General features: G+C 47.2%; 2 protein-coding genes across 3 annotated transcripts; both read right to left on the bottom strand.

Moving 5' to 3' along the window:
- Positions 1–2,348: 2,348 nt before the first annotated feature.
- On the bottom strand, positions 2,349–11,886 carry LOC121675644 (mitochondrial dynamics protein MID51). Of its 2 annotated transcripts, XM_042051244.1 has the most exons (5): positions 11,798–11,884; positions 10,316–10,464; positions 10,023–10,203; positions 7,746–8,008; positions 2,349–6,671 (listed from the first exon to the last, which is right to left on the bottom strand). In XM_042051244.1, exons 2-5 carry the CDS (start codon positions 10,457–10,459, stop codon positions 5,865–5,867), a joined length of 1,395 nt encoding a protein of 464 aa, XP_041907178.1. In that variant the 5' UTR covers positions 10,460–10,464; positions 11,798–11,884; the 3' UTR covers positions 2,349–5,864. The 2 variants fall into 2 exon arrangements, with proteins under 2 accessions (XP_041907178.1, XP_041907179.1); XM_042051245.1 differs by lacking the exon at positions 10,316–10,464 and having other exon boundaries at positions 11,798–11,886.
- A 92-nt stretch (positions 11,887–11,978) lies between these two features.
- Positions 11,979–12,442, bottom strand: LOC121675648 (MIEF1 upstream open reading frame protein-like). Its single transcript, XM_042051249.1, has 2 exons — positions 12,418–12,442; positions 11,979–12,226 (listed from the first exon to the last, which is right to left on the bottom strand). The coding sequence occupies exon 2, from the start codon at positions 12,189–12,191 to the stop codon at positions 11,979–11,981; it is 213 nt and encodes a 70-aa protein (XP_041907183.1). The 5' UTR covers positions 12,192–12,226; positions 12,418–12,442.
- Between the last annotated feature and the right edge of the window lie 23 nt (positions 12,443–12,465).

The following is a 12,465-nucleotide window of genomic DNA, read 5'->3' as shown; positions in this document are numbered from 1 at the left end:
CTGCATGAGTACTTAGGAAAGCCTAAAATCATGAGAAGTTTGAGTTCCTTGAGCCAAACTCTGTGTCCCACTCTCTTTGCTGTTTGTAAAATGACAAGAACATTTCCTGTCTACAGAATGATTTCAGATCTTCCCTGCCTTACCCACTGGTCTTACCACCCTCTTTTGCCTTACTGTTTGCAAGATTATTCCACAGGATCACATACTGTAAAGAAAGGAATAATAGCCTGCTCACCACCACATTTCTGGGTCCTTGACATGTGAATAATGCTGTCCTTCTCAGAGAATGCTAGTAAAAATTTTATCCTTGATTGTGTAGGGGACACATTGTTAAATAAGAGCTGTTCTAAGAAGGTGTTGAATCTTAAATTAAAAAACGAGAGAGAGAGGAAAAAAAAAAAACCAACAGAGTGGGAGGATATTCTTTGAATCCCTCAGATCATAAACTCAGATAGTAACTCAACCTGACAAGGATAAAAAAGATAAAATCCAGATATCTCAAACAGTTCCCCAAATGTCTGGACCACAGCAGTTCTCCTAGGGCTGGAAGCCAATACTGGGTTTCACTGGTAGGAGGTAGAATCTCCCATTTCTTGCTTGCTGCATCTGTGGGCAAAGCCCAGCATTTCAACATCCAGTCCGATTCAGTGAGCCATGCTGGAGCCACTGAATAGTCCAGGTAGTGAGCAAACATATTTTATCTTATCTGGAAGAGAAATTCCTTGTTTGAAAAAGGCCGCTCTTTTCTTCTGTGAAACTAAAATTTGGAAGAGGCTCTTTTTTTTTTTTTTTCTGTGAGACTAAATTTAAAAAGCAGCAGCTGTCTGCAGCTTTTTTGAAGATTAGAATATTAAAATAAACCTTAAAAACCATGGATGCAACTAAGTCTTTGGGAAGAAAAAATTACTACATTAATAATGCAGTTCAACAGTAGCATGATAATCTCAAATTTGGGTTTCAGTCATCCTTTCTTCCCCAGTTTAAGATAAGCTACAAAATAGGCTAGAATTTATGTATTTATTTTTAAAATTAAGAGATGCAAAAATAAATAAGTAAAATGTAAACTCAGCTACATTAATATGCAGGACAGGACTGTGGTTATATAACAAAGTGGGCTTTTGCTTTTTCCAAAATTCACCTTCCTCCTAAGCTGTTTGTTCCTTAGGCTAAGAACAAAAGAGGTTCTGAGTCTTTGCAGCCTGGAGAACTATTTGTGCTCTTCTTCTTTGTAGCAACTTTTTCCATACTTGAAATAATTATCACTCCCCTCAATTATTTCTTCTTTACATTAAACAGACACTTATCTTTTGATCTCTCCTCCCTGTTCGTGCCAGGACAGCTTTTATGCAAAGGTGCAAACCACTGCATATATTAACCATGTATTGCAGGCTCTAAGCTTTCCAGGGGCTTTAACTTGAGGGGGTAATACCTGTCACAGATTTCACAGAGCAGCTTATTTTAGCTGTTCCTGTAAGACTCTGTATGGCATGAAACGTGCTTGATCTCATCTGATCTGTTTCTACCACAGGACAGATAAAAGGAAAAAAACAAAAGCAACGCAGGCAAGGGACATTAGAAAAAAAGAAGTTGTTGGAGATGTAGACTCCCTTTGTATCATAAAATACCCTCCAAAACAGTTAATTAGAGAGTCCTCATTAAGATAAGTCTTATAGGACAATGTTGCCACTGTAGCATGTCTTCCAAGAATTGAGGAGCCTGGGACCCATCAAAAGCAGCACGACTTCACACTTTATTTGACATCCAGCATTTCCACTCCACCTTCCCAAGCAGGCACATAAAACTGGGTCTTACTGCAAAGAACTTCAGCACACCAGACATGGGCCCCTGGCAAAGCAGGTTCCTCGCTGCCTCAAGGCTGATGCCTGGATAAGAGAGGAGTGCATTTGGCAGGGGAGAGGCCTGGCACACAAAAACCAAGGTGTGACTGAACAAGGGTGGGAGAGCTTGCACAGGAAAGTTTAATATTCCAGAGGCACGGAAGCCTCTGAAGTCTGGGGAGCCACATGAAAAGCAGGTGCCTGTCCGGGCACGCGGACTATCGGAGAGAGGATGGGAGGCTCAGCGCCACAATTACGCATCATCTTGTGACTGGTGTGAAAGCTGCCAGGAACCAGGACGCTGCCGCACCGAGCTGATTACTCCCTCGAGACAAGCTGCAAAGTGCTGAGTGCCCAGAGCTGCAAAGGGAAAGCAAGTGAATCAGCAAGGGGCATGTCAGTCCCCAAGCACTGGTGTGGTGCAGAGTTATATCAGCATGAAGGTGATGCACCGAGGTGAAAGCAGAGAGAGATGTTCCTTTGTTTATAAACATGCCAGAGACAACCAGGTTTCTGTGGAAAGTCATTTTATTCCAGAATTCCACACACTCTGTCACAGATCATGCACTTGGACTTTCCCCTTTGCAAATCCACAGCCTCCAGGCCTGGGAGAGATGGGGCATCATCTCTTCACTTCTCACTGCGTGCCCACATGCTAAGAATGAGGGCCCTGATGGCAGCTTGCCAGGGGGCAGAAAGCGGTCTCCTGTTTCCATAATTGCTTTTAAACATGGGAAAAGAAATCCATCTGACTTGAACGATTAGCAGTGGAGCTCAGCAGCAGTGAAACCCACAGCTGAGCAAGTTGGTCCTCACCCTGTAGTTACAGGGAATAAGACGACAATCTCATGGGAAGCTTGTGTGAACTAAGCTACAGCAGAACACACGGAGACATTCTTGGAGCTGAGGCAGCCAGCAGCCCAATGCACACCCTGGGCCTCATAACAATCAATCTGTCTCTGAGCCGCTCTGCCAGGAAAGTGGCTGGGAGCTGCCCTTTTCACATTCAGCTTTAGGTTCTCCTGCTCTGTGCTACAGGCTTGACCAGGAAGGAGCCTACCTATAGGTAAGGCAGCCCTCCAGGCTGTACGTCAACATGTGTACTGCATTTAATACTGAAAGGTGCCAGTTTGAAAGACTCTGCAACATTCTGTTCGACCCACAGAGTCAGCAGCATTACTGGAGGTTTCCTGCATACTTAATCCTACACCTTCTTCCCTGCTTCTATTGCCCCTTATACCTGACCCTGCTCTTAAAATACTCCCAGCTGCAGTGTCCCTGTGACCCATCACATCTTTGGCCTTTGTCAGGACTGCCACTGCCAGGGCAGCTATTGCCTGCTGTGGTGGCTGCCTGTAGGAAGTGATCATTTGCCTCCTGAGAACAGGCTTGTGGCTAGCTCAGAGGAGGGCAAAACTGAAGGGAAGAAATGATGGAGATGGTTGATGCAAGTGAAGTGGAGCAGAGTCTACAGAAAAGGCAAAAAGGCAGCTTCAGTCTCCATTTGATACACAAATTGAGCTCAATAGCAGCAAAAAATGGCCATAAAATATTAATTCATTAGGTTGCCAGGAAGAAGTAAAAGCATTCATGTAAAAAATTATATATATATATACATATACAGATATGTGTGTGACAACTGTTCTCAAATCAGCTCAGACAGTGGCTTCCTCCTGTTTCTATCTCACCTTTTTTATATCTAGAGTTTTAATCATTTCCAACCACATTGCTGTTACAATGTGAAGACCACGGTACTGGAGTCAGCACCAAGTGAGGGGTGATATCATACTGAAGAAATGAGCTTTGGGGGAACTCCTGACAACCCAGTTATTTTAATATTTTTGTTGACCTTCAAGTAATTAAAAACAAGGGGAACTTCCCCCAATAGCCTACAGGCTTCGAGTCTCCTTTGTCTGCTTTTAGGGTAGGAAAGCTGTAATAGGCTAGCCATCAGAAAGGCAGTGGGGGGCAAGGGAAGGAAGAGGGGAAAAAAATCTGGGAACCAGAGTGAAGAGCAATCAACAGTTGACCAACACTCACTGCTGCAAAACTTACAAAACACAAAGTCACACAAATGGGATTCCTGTTAACCTTTGATAGACTACAGACTTTATATACACACACAAACTTCAAAGTACACATCTGGGAGTCTAGAAAATACCAGTGCCCTAAGGATTAAATAATTTAAAATGCAACGTTGCGTTATCACTGTATACAGAATGCTATCTGACACATTAGCTAAAATGGACGGATTGTCCAAGAAAGATGCTCCCTCCCCCATCTCACCAGCACTGCCTCTAAAAAAACCCAGGGTGAAAGACTTCCCTTGGTGGCTCCACTTCTGAAATTCACCTTGAAACTTCTCTGTCAAAGATGGGGGAAGTCCTGAGAGGAAGGGAGGAGAAAAGGAGAAGGATTCCTGCTCCCTCCAAACCCTGCTGCTGTAGTACTCCTCTCCACTGGCTAAGGAGGCTGGACAGCAAGGGGGAAAAAAAGCTGAAAAAGCTGGGAAAAGGCAAATACGTTTCTGTAACAATATCTATGCTGGTCTTTTGAGATACACACACGGTCCCAGACTCAGGGGGACACCTTCTCTCCCACTTCTTGAAGACAGCAGATGGCTTAATGCAGAGTATGAAGAGTCTACAGCCTGAGAGCAGCCATAGACAGGAGCGGGCAGAACTGCACTGCCAACAGGTCCAACCAGACAGAATGGGAAGGTGTGCCCTCACCAGTTTATTAAGAGTATTTGTAAACTGGGAGCACTGGAGAGTCAGCACATGGGAATGAGGAAGGGGATGGACAGCCTCAGTTCTGGGGAGGAGACTAAAACACACAGAGCAGATGGCAAAGCTAATATATTCCTAAATACCAGCTCTGTGTATGTACCCTAACACCAGTGTATGGGACAGACCCTTGCTCATGACACCTGTTCAGTTCTATCACCTTTACAGCCTTAGAGCTGGTGAGAATCTGGCTTGTGTGTGCTTGTTCCAAAGCCCTTTGAGGCATGCAGTCTTGTTTCCACCTCCAGTAAACCAGAACAGCCATAAGCTCTTGGGGAAAGGATGAAAAAAAACCATCCCCATTCCCATGCATGTCTCCCACCCCTCCCCTGTAATCACCCTCTCTTCCTCTAGGCCAGAGACTAAAGAGCTGCCTTGTTATCCACTCCCGAGGCCATTCCCAGCAGATCTGGCTATGCAGGAACAGCAAGCTCTGCTCCTTCAGCCTCATCACACAGCCAGACCACAAAGGTTCTTTCCTCTCCTGTGACAGCTTCAACAAGAATTGCCCATACAGGAGGTTGTGTTGCAGTAGACCGGACAAATCTTGGCCCTTAATCCTGAACCCAGCTTGCAAAGTATGAGAAGGCTCCGTAGGAGCAGGAGCTGTGGGAATTCTCCAATTTCAAGCTCTATAGCCCTAAATATTGCCAGTGTAATCATTATCCACTTAGAAATACAAAAAGAACCCTATCCAAAATATCTCACTCAGTCTGCCCTGCATGACTGGGCCAAAGGGACATAAAAGAAAGGAAAGTGAGACAGTGTGGGACAGCCGAGAAAAAGAAATGGGGCAAAGTCAGGCTGGAGAAAAATAAACAACCTCAGTGCAAGTCTGCTAAAATCATCACTGGATTTACCAGCCCAGTTCCACCTTCTTCAGACCAAAATGGGCTTGCTGCAGTAAGTGGACTACAGAAGAAAGAAATGCATAGTTTGGTTTACTTTTTTGGTAGACACTTAAACTCAGCAGAATTTACGTGATCTCAGAGCTGCAGTTTTAGCCTCTCTTCCCTAGCCAATGGGTACCTGTTGGGGCAGAGACGGTGGAAATGGACCAGTAGCACCAAGAAATTCAGTGGGAGCACCAACTCCACAGCAGGAATTACTAATGAACCAAAAGGGGGACTGGTGAAGAGAGAGAGAGAGGGAGATAGGGAGAAGTGGAGGAGACATAATTTGTAGTAATCAAAGTCTGCATTGGCTAAACCCTATCAACATTTCTGTAGGTAAGGCCCCATTACGTCTGCAGCAAGACCTCTGGCTCTGACAGAGAGCTGTAGAGAGTGTAGCCCAACTCATCCACTTCTTCGGGGGTGAGCTCTGAAAACAAGTTCACCTTGGGGTTCAGGGCACTAGGGAGGACACCTGCCTCCAAGTAGCCAATCAGCCCCTTCAGTGCCTGCAAGAAGCGATCAGCCAGCATGTCCTGGGACCAGTCGGACTCCTCCTGGGAGAGGTGCAGGATGACATTGGTGAGCTGGCTGGCAGTGAGGTGTCCCAGAGCTGGGTTTAACTTGCACACCGCTTTGAAGATCTTGAGGCACAAGCAGCGGCAGCCAGAATCGCCCTGGTCCAGGGCACGGAGGCGAGCCGTTTCCGCTGGCCGCAGGCTCAGTCGCCACAAGTTGTCATTCTGGGCCAAGCGGTGAGGTTTGGCAACGAGGACGATGTCACCCAGTGTCAGGGATGGTAGAAAGTCAATAAAAAGATGCCGATCTGCATCATACTGGACTTCCAGTGTCAAATCTGCTGGGGGAGCTGCTGGACGGATCACATAGTCCAAGAGACTCCCAATTGCTGGCCAGTTGATGGAGCCAGCTACAACTTTCTCAAAGGTGTCTGCTACAGTTTTGGGAGAAAGGTAACCTCCCACCACACAGCGGTCCCAGTAGCTGCTCCCACGAGGAAAGTACTCTGGGTTTTCTCGACGCACCAAGTAGAAGCCAGGAATGTTCATGATAGTGTCCTCCCCGGGGATACATGACCACAGGTTCTGCTCCAGCATCAGAGGTACAATGAGTTGAATGTGGTCAGCTGTCACTACCTTTCACAAGAGAGAAAAGTTGGTAAGAACAAACTTTCTCTCTCCACATTCATTTTATTCACCACCTTTAGATAGCCTTCTGTCCAAAGGAACCTGGAATAAGGATTCAGCTGTCTCACTCGCCTCTCTGCGTGGGATTCCCAGCCTTCCTTTGTTAAAAGGCACTCTGAAGGACTATTTCCAACCATCAGTGGGATAATTCCAAGGTATAGCCAAAGCTAGTGCTTATGTGGGATGTACTATTTAGAGACCTGACATGGACTGCATATAGATGAATCATTCTGCCTCATATTGCTCTAAGTGCTCCTTGGTTGTGAGATGCAGTTGGCCTAGGGCACGGCAACACCACATGACAATTTAAATAGGAGACAGAGTATTAAGTTTCTAGACAAGCTTCCGTTGCCATGGTTTAATAATCCCATGCTACAGCTAGGTACACTGCCCTCACCTGGTCTGCTACATTGTTTGGAAAAGGTCATTAAAGATCCCTTTTCACCAGTGTGATTAAGACCCCAGGTCTAAATTTCACTGGACACTCCATGCTGCATTCCAGAGCTGTGACTCAAACAAAGAAGTGTGCCTCTGAATCACTCACTATAGCCATGGGCATCTTGCCATCAGGGAGATATTGCAGCAGGGACTGCTGTCCAATCCAGGTCTGTCATGCATTAAAGTAAAATAAAGAGTAGGAAAGACTTACATGAATATACAGGACTTCTAAGGGAATATCATGTATTTGGATGGATATAGAGGGATGGAGAGAAAACAGACATCTACCAGAGAAACAGCAAGAAAAACACAGCTAAAAGGAGAGACAGCAGGGAAGGAAAGAAGGACTGAGATATTTTGGAGAAATAAAACAGCAAAAAGCAAAGGCTTTGCAGACAATGACAGAGCAGCCTGGTCACGCCTGTTCAAACAGCACTGCAGAAATCAAGGCTTGGCTCCACAGTGGGAAAGGCAACACCAGGGGCCTTATTGTTGTGCTGAGCCAGCAGTGCCAACAGGGAAGCCTGAAATGCCCCTGCCTGGTCAGCCTCCTGAATAAGGAGCCATGATGTCCCCAGGAGTTACCTGCAGGTCATCGTAGAGGCTGCCACTGAGGTACATGTCCCGCAGGGGCATGTCCGGCAGCTTGGCGCGCAGGAAGCTGCGCAGCTCCGTGCAGATATCCACGGCCGCCTGCTTGGCCCGAGCCTGCTCGTCCGCCGGGATCGCCACCCGCCGCCGGTAGTACGTGAACAGCTTCTCCTGCAGGGACAGACGAAGGCGGGCCTTCTTCAGCTCCACCTGACTCCTCTTGGCAGATGGCTTGGGCTTTGTGGGTCGAAAACAGTCTGCAAGACAGAAGGAAAACTCTTGAGGTTGCAGCTGATTTCGCTGTGAAGTGTTCCGCAGAATGGAATCTGCAAGCGGAACTGCGGTCTCCTAGGTCCCAAAAAGCTCTCGGCAGACATTTTGCAGGCTTTATGCAGGTACCGCTCCAAAGGGACGTGCTGAGGAACTTCAGAACATACTACTACGAGCATCAGAATGGATTAAAACAAGTTACTAGATTTGAAATTTAGCCAGTCTAACATTGTGTACAAGGATGTAATTTTAATGGCTACGTGGGCAGTATCTCAGCTCAATTCCATCAAAAATTCAGTGCTGTTACCAAAAAGTTCAAAAGCTTCCCGTGTGATGCCAGACCAGTGAATAAAACACTTTTGAACAACCAGCACGATCTCTTTGAGTTTTTAACATTGAAACAGATTATTACAAATTACCAGAGAAACCCAGTCCTGGCTAGCATATGAGATCAGGGAAGATTGTGCCACCTGGAAATGAAATAGTTGTTGGGAGTCTGATCAGCACAGTTATTAGGATGATGAGATGACAGATCCCGGGGCTGTCCCAGCTCAGGCCATCATAGCTCCAGTGATATCCCCTTAAACCTTCACTGGACAAAGACCAGAGCGCCCACTCTGAGGCACCATGCAACAACACAAGATTTACATCGCCATCTGAGTTACTAAACAATGTCTGACCTGCACAGATTCTCTGAGCCCCTTTTTTTTTGACTGGTTTCCCAAAGAAATAAGTCAATGCTTCCCATCCGTTCCAGATTTCTCTTAACATGGACCAAGAATTTCAGAAGTCAACAACGAGAATGAAAGAGGAATTACAGATCTAAGAGATCTTTGGAAGGGCTGTAATCCCTAAGGGGTGCAGGAGAAACCCCCAAGTCAGTGGCCCCATTAAAGCAATTGGCTGTTGCAGATTTGTTTGGCAATGGGCATTTGGCCACACAGCATGTGAGGAATGGCTGACCAAGCTGCACACAGACCCATCCAGCCCAGCCTCAGCAGCTGCTGTCACTTGTCCCACTGGGTTCTTTTGGACAGATTTGAGCTTTTTTCGTGTAAAGGAAATAATGCACAAAATCACAGGGAGCTGGATTTCACTGCCTATTTATGAAAAAAATTATTTTTCCATATTGAGTTTTAATTTACTTCTAACTGAAGAATTTAAGACACCATCATCAATGTTTTTATTACTCAGTCCATATGCTTGGGGACTCCAATCAAATGATCTAGACCCCATTTAAGACAGCTGTCTAGCTTTTTAATGTTTCCTCAGTAGAAAACCTATTGCCATCCCAAAGATAACTTCCTTTAAAATAATCTGGAAATCAAGTGAATAGCTTGATTCTGATTTTTAGTTTAAATCTCCAAGTGTAAATCTCTTGAATTGAGTGACCAGGGATAGAAAGTAAAACCATTGAGAAAAAAGAACACATAACAAACACACATAACAAAGCATGGTTGGATTCTAAATTACTGATTATCCCACTCAGAAAGAAAACTACAGGGCACTTTCTATAGGCTAATGAAGACAAACTCACTGATAAGCAGCACTAAACAAGGAAACATCAATCCAGAAATTACTCGGAAAATGGTAGGAATAATATAGGAAATACTGATATAAATTGCTAATACATTCACAGCTTGAATACTCCCCCCTTAAAAAGATGCAAGCAAACTGGTATGAAAGGCAACAAAGTACTTGAAAGCAAGGGAATAGTTTTCTATGAGGAAAGATTAGCTATTCAGATTTAAAGGGAAAAAATGAAAGAGAATAAAGCTTAGCACCATGAAGTCATGAGAGGAACAAAGAGTGCAAATAGATGACTATTATTGACTAGTTCCCAATGCCAGTTCTGATTCTTGAAGTTACCAGTGGACCTACTTAAAAGAAAAACATAAAAATCCTGGCCAGAGTATTTTCTTCCCTGCATTCTTTTAAACAAATACAGGGTTTATAGGCCTGGATGAGTCTGTGATGCAGGAGTATGACCGTGCCTCTTACCTGTGTCTGCAGCTGAAGGATCAGTGGGAAGGGTCTGCAGGGAGCGGCTGAGGCTGGTCTTCATGTCCTGGGTCAGCAGGCGTGAAGAGGAGCCCAGCCAGTTTGGCTCTTCCCAGCTTCTCTTTCCCGACTGGCTCAAGCGAGTGGGGCTGCTGGGAGCACTGATTGCCCGGTCGTACATCTAAACCAAGAACAGTTTGAGTGACCGAGGGCTTGCGTTTTATGCAGGCCATCGTCAGTACCCCGGCTCCTTTCGCTGGCCCCTCGCCCCTCCTCGTGGCCCCGGCGCTCACCCGCTTGACGGCCAGCGTGGCGATGCCCAGCATGGCGGCGCCCCCCACGCCCAGCACCAGCCGCGCGTTGGACAGCACGAAGTCGATGGCTGTGCCGATGCCGTTGTCATCCTTCTTCCCCTTGCGCTGCCCAGCGCCTGCCATCTTACCTGCAAGGAGCGGGAGCGTTACGCGCGCGGCCCAGAACGCCCGGCCCTGCCGGCTCACCCCCTTCTCCCACACCTCACACCCCCTGCTCCCGGGGTCTTACCACAGGAAGGGAGCACCTGACCCTGCAGCCTCTTTGATTATGTTCCCTCAAAGAGCTGCCTGTTCTCAGAAGTGCCAGGACAGGACTGACCAAGCAACGAACACATCCAAATTTGATGTGAGCTTTCTAATAATTGAATAGGTTTCATGAAAGAAAGTAGAATTTACTTCCGCAATATTTTGCAATGAAATCCTGCATATTAAGCAAAACCCTATAACCATCCAGCTATTCTTCTTTTAATTTGTGCTTCTCAACCGAAGCACAGCCAATTTACTTTCTAATTTCTAATGTAACAAGTGTAATTTTGCTCACAGACAAGGCACTACATGGTTGGCCAACTGTTTGTCTGGAACAAAGCAGAATCTTCCCCAAGAACTGACAGGCAGTCTCAGAGCTTCCACTCCCAGATTAAATTCTGAACTGTGTCCAATCCCAGATACTTCAAAGACACCCAAGAATCAAGAGTAGAGACCACAACACATCATAAAGGTAACAGCTCCCTTGCCTTCATTTGATGTTTATTCCTGCCCTCGAGGCTGGTGGGTTTGACTCTACAACAAATCATGTAGAACATTGATATGAGTATTTTCTTACATGTGTACTTTTGTGTCCTCCAATTTCCATTTAACCTGACCTTGAGATTTAAATTTAAAGAGTCTCTCTGGCCAACGTGGCCTCAAGCTGTGCTGGGGAAGGCTCAGGCTGGACATCAGGAGGAATTTCCTCATAGAAAGGGTGATTAGACATTGGAATAGGCTGCCCGGGGAGGTAACGGAGTCACCATCCCTGGGGGTGTTTAACCTGGATGTGATACTCAGTGCCACGGTCTAGTTACAAGGTGGTCATCAGTCAAAGATAGGACTCAATGATCTCATAGGTCTTTTCCAACCTAAATGATTCTGTGATGCTGTAAAACAGACCTTACCACCACTGCACCCATAGGTGGATCCCCAGTGAACCTACATGAAAACACCAAGGAACTCTTTCACTGTGGCTTGAGGTCTGTTTTCTGAGTCAGTGTCCAAGATTCTGAGCCAGCCTGCCTGCCTGATTGGGGTGGTTTAAAACTGCCCTTTGTTTTTTCTAAAGCCAAGCCAGGGGGGACGTTCCTGCCTGGATGAACCAAGAATATATTCACTTGTCATCCCCAAGCAGAAAAATCCCTACATTTTTGCAGAGCTCACTGTAACAGCAGCAAGAAGAACGCGGTTATATCATTGGAAATGACCTACCTGTGACCTAATGCATTTGTGAAGAGAACAGGAGAGCCCTCCTGGTGTGCCTGTGGAAGCACCTTCAGGACTTCTTCAAGAAAGTGGTGGGTAGTGAGTGTTAATCATCTCTTCTGGCTGGCGAGGGGATTTTGGAAAGAAGAGGGAGGTAAGTGGGACCAGTGGGAGCTACAGGGAATCTCTAAACCAGGCCCCCGAGCCTGCTCTGCAGGAAAGCCTGCCCCTTCTCCAGCTGCCTTTCCTTGTCCTCCAGCCGCTGCAGCCCCTGGTTCCGGCGGAACTCGCGGCGGATGGAGGCGAGGTAGAAGTCCCGGTCGGTGTAGCGCAGGCCGCGGCCGCGGCGCAGCAGAGCCCGGTACAGAGTCAGCACCGCCTCCCGGGACCACGGGGCCATGGGGGACAAGTGTGCGGCGCGGGCGGGCGGGCGACCTGCAGAGGAGTGACCGAGGGCGGGATCCGGGTCAGCTCTTCCCGAGGGACCCACCGGCCGCCTCCTGCCGCTCCGTGGCGGGCCCCGCTCGGTGCCGGGGCCGCCGGTCCAACGGCGCGGGGTAACGGCCCGGGCGGGGCACGGGGGCCGCTGCAGCCCCGCGGGAGGAGCGCGCCCGCCCCGCACTCACCGGGCTGCGCGCGGGGCCGCTCCGGCGCCGCTCCCGGGGTCACCCAGC

This window comes from Corvus kubaryi, unplaced genomic scaffold (genome assembly GCF_017639235.1).
Source record: "Corvus kubaryi isolate FWS band 111438036 unplaced genomic scaffold, C.kubaryi_AGA036_p1.0 74, whole genome shotgun sequence".
In the NCBI taxonomy this organism is placed as follows: Eukaryota; Metazoa; Chordata; class Aves; order Passeriformes; family Corvidae; genus Corvus; species Corvus kubaryi.
The sequence above is the reverse complement of the archived record's forward strand: the minus strand, read 5'-3'. Positions and strand labels throughout refer to the sequence as shown.

Coding starts and splice junctions, on each gene's coding strand:
- LOC121675648 (XM_042051249.1), bottom strand. CDS start 12,191: ATGGCCCCGTGGTCCCGGGAGGCGGTGCTGACTCTGTACCGGGCTCTG.
- LOC121675644 (XM_042051244.1), bottom strand. CDS start 10,459: ATGGCAGGCGCTGGGCAGCGCAAGGGGAAGAAGGATGACAACGGCATC. Junction 10,204..10,315: donor CCACGCTGGCCGTCAAGCGG/GTGAGCGCCGGG, acceptor TTCTTGGTTTAG/ATGTACGACCGGGCAATCAG. Junction 8,009..10,022: donor TCCTTCAGCTGCAGACACAG/GTAAGAGGCACG, acceptor TCTGTCTTGCAG/ACTGTTTTCGACCCACAAAG.